The sequence below is a fragment of the Falco naumanni genome, chromosome 7, assembly GCF_017639655.2.
Source record: "Falco naumanni isolate bFalNau1 chromosome 7, bFalNau1.pat, whole genome shotgun sequence".
Lineage (NCBI taxonomy): Eukaryota > Metazoa > Chordata > Aves > Falconiformes > Falconidae > Falco > Falco naumanni.
This window is the reverse complement of record NC_054060.1, coordinates 65,560,060-65,575,975: the sequence shown is the minus strand read 5'-3', so window position 1 is coordinate 65,575,975 and position 15,916 is coordinate 65,560,060. Positions and strand designations below refer to the sequence as shown.

At 43.8% G+C, this 15,916-nt stretch overlaps 1 protein-coding gene across 34 annotated transcripts in view; it reads right to left on the bottom strand.

Annotated features, from left to right (window-relative positions):
- NRXN3 (neurexin 3) overlaps positions 1-15,916 on the bottom strand; it is a 1,021,208-nt gene that overhangs the window by 932,978 nt on the left and 72,314 nt on the right. For 29 of the 34 annotated variants that reach the window (XM_040600857.1, XM_040600858.1, XM_040600879.1 and 26 more), the window contains exon 3: positions 3,485-3,502. The exons of the other annotated variants lie outside the window; for them this stretch is intronic. In XM_040600857.1, the coding sequence (XP_040456791.1) occupies positions 3,485-3,502 (18 nt within the window). The remainder of the gene's footprint in view (positions 1-3,484; positions 3,503-15,916) is intronic. 34 annotated transcript variants of the gene reach the window in all.

The following is a 15,916-nucleotide window of genomic DNA, read 5'->3' as shown; positions in this document are numbered from 1 at the left end:
ACATTTTCATGCCCAAAAAGCAGAGTTCAGCTTCAAGGAAGCAGAAACCAGCATACAGGTACTGCTTAAATGACCCTTTGACATGGAGTTAGGGACCCAGACTAAAGCAGCAGCCCTGATGTGAAGAAGGGAAAGAAGCATTAAAAGATGGAGTTTGAAAGATTAAAGATCTGGATCAAAAAAGTGCTACTACACTTGTGCCTTCAAGGATCTCCGTATCCTTATGAAGGAGTTGTTCAGGCAAACAAGGACTAATTTTTCCTCAGGGCCCCAGCTAACTAGGTCATTTCTGCTGGGTTGTGTCCATTCAGTTACATGCAGACTCTAGTCAGCAGTAAAATCATGACAGCAAAATACCCAGAACTTCACCTCTTAGCCTCCTCCCCGTGAACATCTGAAGATCTCTCCCACAAAGGGGATAAGCATGGCATGAATAGGAAAAGCACTATTTAAACGTCAGCACTCCCCAGGTATCAGTTCCAGGCACTATAATATCAAGGAGCTATATTTAGTTCTCTCTCCTGCATATATTCTTCCACTAAAAAAAAAATAAATGAGACAGGAGCATATCACTTGCTCCTTGATCTACTGGCCTTTTCCCAACAATTTGTCCTTCAGAACCTAGAACACTGGCAAAGAGAAGGTGCAAAGAAAGAGGCAGATATTGTGCAGAGGTGACAGAGGCATCCATTCTGGTCTGTGCTGCACACCACTCCCCAGCCAAGACACTTAACCTCTGTAATAAGGCTCTTAACCTCCCTAATGTCCATCCCAAGAGCTCTAAGCATGTTCTAAAGGTGAGGTGGTAGCTGTAACTCCAAGGGGAAAACTGAAGCACTGAAAGAAGTTATTTCTCCTCTATATGGCACAGAAAGTAAGTGAGCCAGCTGCATACAGACAGCAACAGTCCCAACTGCAGGGCTCTGCTCTAAATATTTGACTTTGCTGCTTACAATGTGGTGGTGTTATTTTGAGAGCAGGGACATAACATTTGCAGGGCAAATGGGCTAACATCTGACCAACTCCTTTTGATTTGTGAAATAAACCAGATGGAATTTTCATTTGGCTCTTGAAGGGAGTGGAAATACCAGCCCCTGCTGCTGGAGTCCCCTTTCTCCACAAGCAGAGACCTCGCACCCAGGGAAGGCTCATACTACAGATTTCTGTTTACTTTGAACAAGATCAACCTCTTTGCACCTTGCAGGAACTGCATCCAGCAGAGCCCTGTGTTCCCCACTGCTGCCAGCACCAGCCTATTCACAGCTACCTTCTCTTACTGGGGAATTAGTTCTAACCAGTCTATTCAACAATAAAAAAATACTCGGTTAATCAATGGGCTCTTTACAGCCCTTCTGCTGCCTGTGGGTAAAGACTTACCACTAGCTCATAAAATCACTAATTTGTCTTGCAAACAGTGAATGGTTAAAGTAACTATTTCGACAGGGGCCTGGGGCTCTGTCCTCACAATACAGATAGCTGGATGGCCAAATAGGAAGAAAGCCTCTGCACAGCCAGGCTGAGTGGAAGTGCACACCCAAACCCTCCTGGTGGTCCTCGTTGCCGCCCAGGCATGCAGCAACACCAGTGTCCTCCCCAGGGTCAGCTGGGCAGAGGGATTAGTCTGCTTAGGAGTAAACAGTAGCAGAGCCCAATAATGAGGTGCGGGTAACTGTCAGACTGAAAACACAGATGACTGCAAGAGCATGTGGAAAAGAGCATTCACGTGCAACTAGAAATCCACATGAAAAAATACACAACAGTTCTGAGAACAAGAACACGTGTATGAGCAACAGGGAGAATAAAAAAAGCACATTCAAGCATATCAATTATGAGAAGAATTGAGCAGCAGGGCAGAAGAGCCCATTCAGAGAGCAGAAGGATGGACAGCTCCAGGGCGCCTACAGTAACACCAATAGTCCTGTCCTGGTTGTGACACCTCTGCTTGGGCCCCTACTAGTGATGCAATTGCTTCCTGCACACTGTCCAGGCCTTGGAGATGGCTCTGATGCTGGCTGAGGCAACACTCATTTGTGGCATAATATCATGAGTCCTGCTGACAGAGCAGTCAGGTCATGCCTTCCCAGTTTAACCATCCTCCTCGGCCACAGACACCAACAGTTTCAAGACATGGTGGAGAGACTTGTGACCCCAAGCCCTTGGTGCACGTCCTGTCAGATCCAGCCAAGATGAAAGGAGACAGAAGCTCCTGGGCAACTCAGACTGGGGCAGAGGAAGTACATGTTCAGCCCCATGGGTCACTGAAAAGATTCAGTGTTATGGTTGACAGAGCCTTTCTTTCCAAGGCATGCCAGCCAACATTTGCCATTTGGCCACCTCCATCCCCATTGCTGCCAGCTGAGATGTGCACAGAATGCAAAGGACCTCAGCAGAACAAAAAGGGGCTGATGAGAGAAGCCAAAAGGCTAAACATGCAGGGAAATTACCCGAATGACTGGCCCTCACTGTGTCTCTCTGAAGTGTTTCAAAAATCTGATTATCCAAGTGTAGAAAATAAGCAAATTGAATTAAGAACTCATTCCAGGTCCAGGTCAGGTTTAGCAAAAGTTATGCAGAAAGATGAGAAGGAAAAGTGCCTCAATTCTCCCATCATCCCACTCCAGCCACGGCAATGCCAGCTGCTTCCCTGGGCTCTCATTTCCATTTCACATAATGATAAACCAGGTGGAGCTGCCTGAGCATGAGGTAAAAATTAGTTTCTTAAGCTTCATTGGCAACCACAGCGCAAGGTGGTCTAGTTCAATCAACCCTTGTAGCTGAAGCTGGAGGACTCGGATCCCTTCTGCAAAGAGACAGCAATCGGGGGAGCAAGGTTTGGAGTTCTCTGTGGTAAAATACTTGCTTGTGGAAGAACTCCCCAAATAAGCAAGCACATAAAACACACATTCTTTTTTCCTTTTAAATGAATCATTTGTGTTCTGTTGGGAATTAGAGTTTTGATACCTAAATAAGATCACACGATCACATTCAGCCAGAAAAATACTCTGTGGTTTTTAAAACCTAAAATAAAACAACAACAAAAAACTCCTTTGTTAGTGGAAATGAAACTCAACAGGTTATCAGTGGGACTAGCTAATGGGGTAGACTGCAGTAGGAGAAGGAAAATGACTAAACTAGGTTTGTATGCCAGACTACACACAGATGAATTAGAAATAAACTGTATATAATGCAATGTTCAATGCCAGGTAATTACCCATACAAGCAACAATTTCTAACATAATTTTCATTCAGAAAACATCCCTTTAACTGACCAACACAATGTAATCTCTGGAGAGGGAAGTTTGTAACCTTTGTTGCTATGAACCCCTTCTTTCAGCAAAGATTTTGCAATCCAGACCCTCTGAAGTCCAGTATGAAGATTTGTTCTGTACACTCTCAGGAAGTAGGACGAGATTTGTGCCCCCGGTAACCACCCACCACCACTCCTTAAAGAGCCACCTTTCAGCTCAGCAAAAGCAACACTTACCTGGAATATGATTGACATCTGTTGAGGTGTTTTCATGGCAAGCAGAAGGCAGAAAAGGGGGAGGGAGGGAGAGAGAGAGAGAAAGAGAAGAGAAAAAAGCCATTAGAGATGCACACAGCAACTCAGTATCCTTGCATGGAAATCAATTTCATGCAAAACCAGAAGTAATTAGGTTTACTTGAAGGCCACCCATCTGCAGCCAAGCACCCAGCCATGCAAGGGAGGAGGCACTGGATCCCTCTCCACTGTGCATGTAAAAGTGAATCCACCATCATATCTGTCCGGAGAGAGAGTTCCTGGAATCAGATAGAACCAAACCACATCAGTTCCTGTAGGAATATTGGTTAAAATATTCTACTGGTTTTCACACACAAATGCAAAAGAAAGATACAAAAAACAACCTGTCCGCAGAAGGTTTCTATTGCACATAAATTCAAGCAAGTCTTCAGGAAAAAAGAAAAGAACCTGCTCCCCTTTTACGAGGGGCCATGTGAATTTATGACCAGGTGCAAAACACTCAACATAGTCCCAAAGCCTGGAAGAGAGCCCATTCCCTTTCATTCCTCCTGCCCATAATTCCCAAAATAACATCCTTCATTGCAGACAGAAGCAGTGGTGGGGGAGAAGGAGTGCCAGAGCCTTGCACGTCCTACATGTTGTACTTTCACAAGACGCTGAATTCAGACCAAATATCATTCTTCTTGTTTTTCTCTTTGTGACATAAAACTGCTTTTCAGAATCAATCACATACATCCCAGAATAAATTAGCCCTTTAAAAAAGAGAGGAGCAAGACTCTGCAAGTGATATTATCAGAAATAGGCATATTTTTGAATGTAGTGTCTGTTTTGAGCAGAGCCCACCAATCCCAGAGAACATTCTCTAAAAAATAGCTCTCATAACATTTTTAGCATCCCAAGTTTAGTCTTGCTCTGAATAGCTACACTTACCATAACACCATGAGAGATGAACCCCTGAAATCTCATGGTACTAGACTAGATCAGTATTTTCCTTTCAACACAGCCCTCCAAAGAAAAAAATCAACTTGCTTGAGGAAACAGTGGGGCCAGGTCCATGGGTATCATTCTTCCATGAAGGCTTGTACCTTGCCCAGGAATTGTGCTGCTGCAGCTATCATCTTTCCAGAAAGACTTCAAAGCAATACGTTAATGATTTGGACTACTACAGGTCCTGGACCACATCTGCCACAAGTCTAGGAGCATGACATGCTGGGTGCTTTGGCCACACACCAAGGTCTAAGAATACATTCTCCTTCCTTGAATATCCCCTCCAATTTGTATCAGTACTCCCTCTTCCTGTGCAAACCAGCTGTGTTGCTGTGAAACTGCTGCCACTTGTCCTCCCAAGACACTTGCATTTCAGTGGTGAGTGAGCGATTCTTGCACATGTTGCTTTTTGTTTATCACTTTGTAATGGCTCCAGAATAATTTGAGGAAAAGTCCCTGTGGTACATCACACGTACATCAAGACACCCTTCCCAAAGGAGATAATAACCCAAATAAAACAATGCACAGAGAGGGGAGGGACTGTTGCATCAACTCATTTAACTTCCACAGCTTCTGCTAAACATATATGTCAGTTTTGATGGGTGTTATTTGTCGCCTTTCCTCTTTACAACACATGATTTTATCTAAGATCTAGTGTCCTGGCATGCAAGCCTGGAAGGACACTTAGCACTGAAAGTTCACCTGAAAGTAATTATTTTTAGGCAGGAAAAGAAAACAAGTGTCAGACAGCAATGCATGCGCCGAGGATAGAAGGCAAAAGGAGGTGACAGCAGGGGCAGAAGGAAGCAGCAAACCCTTAAACACCACTGCAGAACGTGAGCACGATGCCAAAGAATTTACAAGTCCACAGCTATGACTTGAGTTGAGGTGTTGCTTGGGAAAATCAGTAGCAGTCAGAGAAGATGATCACACATTTCTGAAGAGGAAGAAGGGAGCACCATAAGGTACTGCGAATGTTTCTGCTAATCCAGCTGCTGCCCCAAAGCCTATTCTAATCAGGTACAAAGCTCTAGACCCATGTTGGCCTCTCAGCCTCCTTGCATGCCTGACAAAGGAACGGGCACAGCTGCAGCCTGGGCTACCTTGCGGGCTCAGGAACAGCAGGCAGCCTCTCCAGGGTGTCTGTGCTCCAGAAGGAAATCTGTGGGATGCTTAGGGAATAAAGAGGATCAGCAGACAGAGGCCAAAGGAAAGAGCTAACCAAGGGTGAGCAAGGGATAAACACATTAAGCAAATAAGAGAAGAGGCAGCGGTCTGTAACTGATACACTGCTTGAAATAATACTTCTTTAACTGTGCGTGAATTAAACAGGTCATGAAGCTGTTAAAAAGTGGAACAATTAAGTGTTAAGAGCTACGCAAGCATTGCTAAAATGTAGCTTCTCAATGGCAAGTAACAGGGGGCAGAAAGCAAGCAAATTTCTTTTTACCCATATTTTTTGTTCCAATGCCTTTAAGATCAGCCATCCCTGATCCTGACTGGCTTTACTCTTAGCTTTCTTTTTGCTGTATCTTTTTCGGTAAGTCTCCACCCAACACAATTTCTGTATACACTAGTTGCATCGGAAAAGTCACTGTTGGCATCTCTGTGACACTTCTGCAGTAGTTACCTGTGTGGCAGCCCAGGTCACTAGTGTTACTTCCCATGCTAAATACAAAGGGAGTTTCTTGTATTGCAGACACCCCCCCATGTGGTATCTGCTGGCAAATGCTGATTTTCAGATGGTAAAAGTACTTGGGTTTTATTTTAAAACACACATGAGAAAGCACTGCTTTCTTTGTGAAGACAAGAATGGCATATAGCCAGTCAGCCTTTGCAAAAGACCCTATAATAAATACTGCCATGGCATGCAACTGAAATTGGCATGCAAGTCCTCACAGGAAACCCCACAACACCTCTACAGTGTGTGTGCCACTCTACTGTGGTGTACAATTAAAACTGTGGTTGCCTATATTGACAAAAGGGACCCTTACTAAGAAACCTCTGATGCATTACCTTATTGCTGTTGGCTCCACAATTAGATGAAATCCAGTGCCTCAAGGAAGGCAGAAGATAGAGATAGCAAATGGGCAGAGTGACCAGATTTGGGGAGCTGAGTTGATTCTCCATCAGATTGTCATCTGAGACTTCCTCTCAGATTTTCTTCATGGTTTTCTAGTTTGTTTTCAAAAGGACTGTTTAAAACATGTCTCCTCTCTCTTTCTCTCCCATCTGGACTACCTTCCTTCCCCCACAGGGACTGAGGAGCTAGAGCGTTCCCAGGTTAAACAGGGAGCATGCAGAACCCATGGCTAACAACAAGCCCAGTGACCATGGGACTCACTCCCGTGCAGATGGAGGTTTCTCCTCTTTCTTCAGCTCAGTGCAGTTCAAACACAGAAAGGTCTGCTCTTAACAAAAGACAAGGCAGAGTTTGCTTTATCCTATACACAAGAGTCCATTTATTGCTCCTTTGTAAAGGGCTGAGCCGCAAGCCGGTGCTGTTTGCTTTTGTTCTTTGATGCTAATAGCTGGGTTGAAAGAGGGATCGGCAGGGCTGCTGCCTTTGTCTGGTGCAGCCCCAGCCATCTGGGTGGGGTGGAAGGGAAAGGAGGGGGAAGAAGGGGAGCAGGAGGAAGAAAGCAAACATCGTTACAGCTCAGATCATTCCTATGCCTGTAGAGGAAACATCTGAGGTATTTTTAACTCTAACATTTTTACCACGAAGTTCAGCAATAAGGCAAGGTGTCATGAGAGTGCACTTCTCTCTCCAACTGGAAGACAAGGAACACACAGGCTTTCTGTACACACCAGTCCTACCAGTACACATCACTGTGACCTGAAGAGACCTGCTTTTGTTCCCATCTCCATGGTCCATTCAGTCTTGTCCCCCGCTTTGATGGGTGTGGACACCTGTCTTCTGCCAGCTAAACTGAGAGCCATTGACTGAATTCACATATCAAACCGGCCGTCAGGCGGGAGCATCCTAGGCTAAGTGGAAATAAGCGCCTAGAAGTGAATGGCACCGTCTTGTACTACGAGTCCCTCAAGCTCTCTGGCATCCCATTCCAGGGTGCTCTGGTTACCCTGTCTCCGAACTCCAGTGTGAGGAGAGGACTGGGGAGCAGGCAGAAACTGGCAAGAGGGGGAGAGCAAAAGTTATAACATTTAGAGGCGTCTTTTTGTCATAGGTGTCCCACACCCAAATAAGAGGTGATCCTGCCTGTAGACAGCAAAATGACCTTATTCTGAAGCTCAGTTACCGACACCTAAAAAAGCTTTTCTAAACCAAATTTGGCTCTTACAGTGCTGCAAACACAGAAAATGGGTATAGGTACAATTTCACTGGCAGAAGCGTGACTGGCTGGGCACTCTCAGTCACTTACTTTGACTTACTGATATGTATGAAAACAGTCCAGACATCATAGACTGATGCATATATGGCAGCCCGTGAAATGATTCAAAAGATCACAGAAGCATAGAATGGGTTGGGTTCAAAGGGGCCTTAAAGATATGTGATGAGCCAGCCTGGACTTGTGTGGTGTGGTAGTAAGAGATGCTGGTGACAGAACCGGGTGATTCCCTCCTAACTGAGTTCTGATGCAACATTTTAACAATACAATGAAGAGCTGCATTTTGGCTTGAGCTGGAAATCCCTCAAATTGCAATGAGCAATGTCTTTGTTAATTTGATACTTCATCAAACAAAGCGTTAATTCCAGATGCTGATTTGGCAAGTGGTCTCATCACATTCCACCCTAACCTGTTCTGCTAAGGTTCTATGGTCCTGCTTCACCTCCTGCACCAAGCTGTTGTGTACCAGTGCTGTTGGTGCAAAACTGTACAGGCTCCTTGTCTTTTTCTTCAGGACACAGTGGTTCAAAGCCACCTGGAAGCATTACAGCAACATAAGAAATACCATTTACATTGTATAAACAGCTTCTAACAACAGTTTCCTTCGTTAAAGATGGGCTCTGTAAACGAGATCAATTCCACGCATTAGCACAACATCCCTGTAGCACACATGCTTACACAGGAGATAGGCATGTTGAAGACTGTTGTATTTATGTTTAACTTCATTAAATTCATAAAGGACTTGACAGTTACTTTAAGAGTGTCACATGATTTCATCCCTCATATTTACTTAACATCTGTTGTCTTACTCTGGTAATAGGCTCCATCCCTGGTAGCCTTCCACTGATTCCAACTGAATTGCCACAGAAGTAAATTTGACCAGTTCTATTTGATTTGCTAAATGTTTAGGGTACTGAAATAAATCCAAGACTACTCGAGCCTATGATTTCTGTCACTGAGCTGCACACTGGGATCATGAAGAACTTCACAGTATTAGCAGGTGTAGGCCTTATTGTCTTCACTCTAGAAGAACAGGACCCTGCAATTTGTGTTAATGGAGTGTTGAACACTTCTGATTTTATTCAGTAGAGACAAGTGGTGACACATACACAAACAAGTTCATTACAATCAATTACATTTCTCTGTGTCCTTTGTCCTATGGGACCTCTTAGGCTTCAGTCTCTCGGGAATAGCACTCACTTGATATGTTGCATAAAATTGCAGACATTTGTGGTACTGTGCCTTTGCATAGCTAATACTTGGGATCCCAAAGCACTTATTAGCTGTGAATACAGGAATCATTCATCCAGTACTGAAATCCAGCCAGCTCTGAAGTAAAAGAGACAGATGTTTAACAGCTTATAGGAACACCATACAGCAGTTTGGCATGTCAGAGTTAGAACAACAAGAACTACTTAAAGAGGCAGAATGAAACTTGGCTGATGCTACTAAAAGTGCCATGTGATTTTAAAGCATTCCTGATTTAAATTAGATGAAGGGATTTCTTTTCAAATCTTATCTGAATGATTAACAGTGATTTGATGCCTCCAATGCTCTTCCCCAGACTGTGTGCACTAATGCACGCAGCCTGCCCTCTCCAGAGGGTCAAATGTGAGGTTGATTGACAGATGCCTGAGTATGTCACCCTCTAAAATGTATGAAATTTGAGAGGATCCTGTATCTACTAAAGAAAACAGACCCTTTACCTCAAGGGGCCAAGCTTTCTCCTCTCAGGCAACCCAGTGAGGCAGAGTGTGCACTATAGCTAGCTGAGGAGACGTTTGCAAGCCACTATGGTTTTGCTAAAATTGTCTGGCTAGTTAGAAAAGTGCTTTTGTATCAAGATGGTATAGATGGATTAAGTATGCCTGCTGCTTTCAGAAACCGATGCACAGAGTTACTTAGCTCCGGTAAGAGAAAAAGAAAAAAAAAAAAAAAAAAAAAAACCACAACAAAAAAGTCTTAGAGAAATGAATTCATAATAATCCCTCTAATTAACTCAATATCATTACTATTCTTAGATAAAGTTGCTTGCTGATTTCATGGCTTTCAGTGAAAGTACCATCCTCTCCCACACATTCCAATAAATATGCTCATGTACATTCCTCAAGGTCCTGGCTATATTGCCGGGGGGAAAAGTCAATAGTTCTGTAGCCTACTCCTAGTAAAAAAACCAACCAGACTTTAATTACTTGGTGCCCTCCAAACAATCTGTTGATCTGCACTTAAACTGCCTAGATACATTGCCTGAGCTCTCCAGGATGAAGCTGCTTTGTATTTCATCCTAGGTGGCTGGGCACTAGAGGAAACAGAGGATTTGCTCCCTGCTCTTTTGCACAGCACCCCTGTTCATCTCCATTCAGCCAGTTGTGTTCACAGTCTTGTGGAGCACACCAAGAAACACAACTGTATAACTTCTGAAGGTAGGTGCAAGCAGAAAAAAACCCCAAGTGTCCTCCATATTCACCACAGATAGAAAGAGAAGAAACTTATGATGCAGAAAGGGAGGTTTTGGTTTAATGTTAGAAAACTTAGGTAGCAACAGGATAGCGAGGCTCTGGAACAGGTGGCTGCTGGGAGTTAGCCACCAGCATTGGCAACTATTAGAGAAAAGACTAGACAAGTATTTCTCATTGATTTTTCAGATACACCTGATCTTGTCTTGGAAAGACTAGTTGGCCCTTGAGACCTTATCCAATCCCATTTTCTAGGATTTTATTATTCTAATTCAAAACGCAGTCTCCCCAGACAATCCTGTCAGTAATAGCTGCCAGGCGCCACAAGCTAAGAGCTTCAGTAATGGAGCAGGACAGACACAAAGGCCGAGCTTCTGACAGCACCCAAGCACAGGTACTCAGGGAAGAGTCAAAGGAACTGAGCAAATTCACAGTACCCTTACTGACCAGCAACGACAGGCTGGTGGACGTTGCACCATGATCAAAATGTTTAACAAACCTTGACGGACTTTTCCCTCCTTGAATTTCTCTGGTCTCTTCTGGAACTGATGTGGCATGAAACAGTATTTTCATTTGTTCATTTGAAACCTGCATCTGAATATATTGCATTGGGCATCCTCTACCTGTTGCTTTATAAAATGAATAAACATTTAATATGAATAAACATTCTCTATCCAGCATCATCTCAGCACTCTTGATTATAACTATCTACCTCATCTCCTGCTGTAGCCACTTCTTTTCTAAACTGGATGGCAGCTGTATTAATCTATCTACAGCAGGACTAGGTTTGAATTTTATTATTGGGTTAGTTGTACCAGGCCATTTGTATAACTAGTATATTTTAGCACACACCTAAACCCATCTGAAGCCTGTCCCTCCCCTAGGGACATACAGTACTATACCATCTGGCCAGAAAACACGGTAAGAACAAAGCTGTTATTCTTGTCAGAAACACAGGCTGACAAGTTTATAAGTAAGAAATAGAGACTGTTTGAACAAATCAGCCTAAAAGCACTCTACCCCTCTGGAGGTCCTTGTTCCTCACCAGGGCCCAGTGCAGATCCAGACCCCCTCTTCTCTTTCTGTTTAGCAGTATCACACACGTAGCTCTATAAAAAGCACTCATCTGCCCTAAAATTTACTTGCAACACTTGGGCCAAGAACAAGCTACAGCTCCTGTGAAGGAGGAATAAATCCAGAGGGCAAAGCACGTCACAGAAAAACACGGACACTCTGGTAGCATGTGCCCAAGTTACACATGTACAGTGCACAGTCTCTTCCACAAACACTACAATTTGTCATTCAATGTTTGATGCAGAGCAAAAGCCACCATATGGTTCATCATGTTATGTACTACAAGTGCCAAAGCTTTTTCCACCTAAGTGGCCACTCACAGAAAAGAAAAGGGGGGGGTCTAAATGACTTTCCTGCCTTTAGCTATAATATTTGGAACCACTATAAGCCATTCACATATTAGCAGCAGTGGCAGAGTTACACAGAAGGCTGCTTTTGCATTTTCATAAGTCATCTTCAGTGGTAAACAGAGGAAGATGATTTCTCTTTCCCTCTCAGCTTGGATGAAACAAGAACCTATGACCTTCTAAAAGCATACATTGCTTATACTTCTGCCTGTTTTTTCACACTTCTGTAACATTACCTAGGCATCTCTGTGCCTGCTTCCATGCAAACACTTAGGGCTGGAAGCTCCTATCCTCATTCAGATTTCCCTTCAAGGTGAGAGAGCCTCATGCTTTGCAAAGCCTTTCAAAAACCACTCACAAGAGAGTTACATTCCCATGGATAGCTGCTTCCTCATGTTCTAATTACCATTGAAACTAGCTTCCCATTACAAGCCCAATTTTCTCTTGACTTTAACAAGGGCTAAATCAACCAATGTGACACTTCAGTGGCTGCATCATATCATAGCAAGAGATGTTCTTGTAAGCTGGAGATGACTCACACAACAGATACAGGAGGCAGTCTCTCTCCAGTGGCCTTCCTGTTTTAATTGATTTAGGCATCAGGAAGAGACAGTAATCGGATGGATCTCCCTAAATTAAATACCCTTCCCTCCAGGAAGGCCTTCCCTGTATTCTCCAACATAGCTACTTTTCAGATCTCTCAGATCCACCAAAGGCAATAATGCTAGGTTATCAGGACATAAAGATGACAGGGAGCCTGCTGCTGACGATACACAACAGTGGACTTCCACATGCCGACCACCATAAAAACTAACCTATTTTGGAGCAGTCTTCTGGCTTATAATAAAGAGAATTAGCCATGTGACCCAAGAAACTAAAATTCATTTCATTGTGGGCACCCTGCTGTCTGCTCTAAGTACTGAAATCAGGCCCGTAGTGTTTCACCTCTGCCTGCATCACTTACAAGACTGACACAGAGACTGGAAACCAGGGCACTACCCACCATATGCCACAGAAAGAGAGTGCCTCTCCTCCTGTTGAGCAAGAACCTGCATGCATGCTAAGTATTTTCAGCTTTGTCTTGTTCTCAGAACATCACCATGACACCTACCAAAGGTATTTATGACCCCCAAATCCATTGCAGATTGTGCTGCCTCCATTCCTCTCTTATCATCCAAAAAATGATGGACAGGAAGGACTTTGAGCATATTCCCTGTGACATATACAGCACTGAGGATATTCAATAAATAGTAACACAAAGAACAGAAAAAGGAGTTAACACAACGAGATTTGGGAAAAAAGTGATAAGTAAGCAGAGAAAGGGCTCGTTAAGCCTATGAAGTGGCCCAAGCTATAATCTATTTGCTGTACCCAGTCTTGGAATTAATAAAACAAATCCTTTGATAAGTCTGACAGAGTTATTAAGATGATGTTAATATTCCCCTCAGAGCAATTTGGAGAAGCAGAGCCAGAGCCGCAGAAGGCTGTGACTAGCCTAGTCAGGCAAGGGTGGAGGCAAAGGAAGAGGGACCTTTCTCCAAATCCAATTGACTCTCATTGTCAGCATTGCTTACTCCTACCCAGCCTGCTCTGGAAAGGTGCAGAGGCTGCAGAGCAAGGGGGAAACCTGCAAGGAGGAAAACTCTCCCGACTTCTGCTGCCAGCCTAACCTTACATGAGGCAGGAAGAGAGACGCTGCTCCACTGGTTGAGCTCTGTGCTATCTGAGCCCTTCTCTGCTCACAGCAGGTCTGGGTGCCAAGCCACAGCAGGGAGGGCATCCCGTACCACTGGCCTCAGATGCCACAACCTGAGCTCTGAACAAGCAGCAGCTTGTGCAGCCTTGGAGGGCAAGGAACACTCCTTTGCCTGGCTACAGCTGGCACTTACTAGTGCCATATGCCAGCGCTCCTCGTGCTGCATTGCAGCATCCCAAGGCAGAGATGGCATAGTACCTCCATCTCCAAGGCACACAGATGTCCCACAGAAACTGAGAGGTGGCATCTTCTACGTTAAAAGGGACCTCGAGCAGGGTCCACCCAGTAGCCCAGATATTGCATCTTCAGTATCATGGCACTGCGTTGTTGGGAGCTCTAAGTAGAATTAGCATTTCATCACTGAGCCCAACTCACAAAATGTTACGCGCCCCCCCCCCCCCCCCCAGGATTCCTGAGATTATACACCTCTTCTTAAAAAAGGGGGGCAGAAATAAAACTCAGACTTTCTTTCTCAATACTCATTACAGCTAACACAGAGCCAAATCTAGGTTTATTACAGGATTCAGATTGGATTAATTTGTAACCCAGTTCTGTATTGGGAGACTTGCAGAAGACACTGATTTCAAGGAATCAGCGATCCTGTAGGCTATGTCTGCTCTGTTGAACCTTGCACTTGGGTTTGAGAAGCCCGTAGGTGAGCAGTAGCAGCCACTGCATGAGCCTGCTGGAGTGCCCTGTGCTGGCCTGTGCTGTGTGCTGGTGGCTGTTATGGCAGAAACAACATCCCAGCTCATCAGGAAAAGAGACATGATTTTGTTTGCTACACAAAATAAAAAGCACTACAGCATGGGAAGGAGGAGGAAAATCCATCCAAGGTCTATCTGATGCTGCATGAAAGTAGGGTTTCCAGCCTCTGAAGTGATATAAGATTTATTTGCTATCTATATTCCTCTTTTTATTATCTCTTATTAAAATGTCTATTTTATTACACCATTTTTTGTTGAGCCTTCTTATTTAGGTCTAGAAAAATCCCTGCACTATATCTCTCTCTCACCCACCCGCTTCCCTGTGCGGAACAGCTCTAAGGGAAAGACTCCTTAGAAAAGGCTGCCACAGTGCTGGGTAGCCACCTGGTGCCATCAGGCACTAAGATTTGTGCTTCAGTAGGTCTTTCTGGCCAAGGAACCACTCACAGTCCCCTGTTCTAAACACCCATCTCCCTAAATCGCCTACTGATTTGAAAATAAAGACCATCATCTTGAAATTTACTTGGTATCTGTAATGCACTTAGCATGCCTCTGGGTTTGGTATAAATATCAACTAATTATTGATTCATTCACTCCAATTCCAATTAGGATGGAATTCCATTGTGCTTGTAAAGTGAGAACTCCATTTATTACACATAAAAATATATAGTGCATGCTCCTCCAACTTACAATAATCACCCTAAATACAGCATGAGTAATCAGAATAAATGTATCTTCTTTTCCTCTCCCTCCTACACTTACATATCATTTTTAGAGTATGTGTTACTGGGTTTTATATTCCATGTTATTGCTGTATTTGCTGCTGCGATATATATATTTAAATTAAACAGAAGTCATCAAGAGGTTCTATTGGAAGCATTTGCCTTGTTTATTGTTGAAAGGCGCTGCTTGGAAAAGAGTAACTGCTGACTTAAGTAAATGTGAAACATAATGACAGGAAACAGCTGCATTCTGCATCTTTCAAAACGCTAAATTTTCCTGTGTGAATGTCTAAATGCAGACCTCCAGCCTGCAGCAGGATCCATGCAGATGCAGACCCAAGTGCATAATCACAGGGCAGGGCAGGACCTCGTACCACTGAATTCAGCAGATGTCTCTCTGCATTGAAAGGGCTAGGACCAGGCCCCTAAAATTACCAGCACTTGCATACAGAAGAATCTGGGGAATTTTTTTTTTCTATACACAATCCAAAACACTTTTGATTAATGTGTTAACATAATACACATAAGCTTATATCCAGAACAAGAGAAAACAGCCATAGAAGATGTAGAAAAAAGAGCTGAGCATCTTTTTGGTATGGAAAAAATGTTTTAAAATTTCTACTCTTTCTTAAATCTGTGAAAAGGAGCGTGTGCAATAAATAGCTTCCCCGCTCATCTTCTCACATCTGTTATACAAAAGACACTGCTGAGCAGTATGAGGCTTTTCAGCTCCAAGCTACGAGTTCAAATCCACTGCATGTCAATAAAGATTCAAAGTTATTCCCAGCTAGCAGTCCTTCCACGACCTAAGTGAAAGCAGATGAGTGAAGCCCTCGATTCACATCCTGGCTGACTTCTGAAGCCAGAAAAGCCACCATCATCATAACTGGCATCCAACAGCACAAACGTGTTGAGCACTGTATATACTGAGAAAGCACAACCCCCCCCACCAAGACAACTGCCAAGCACACTGTCAAACCCTAGCACTAATTGATACCTCACCTGGGTCTTT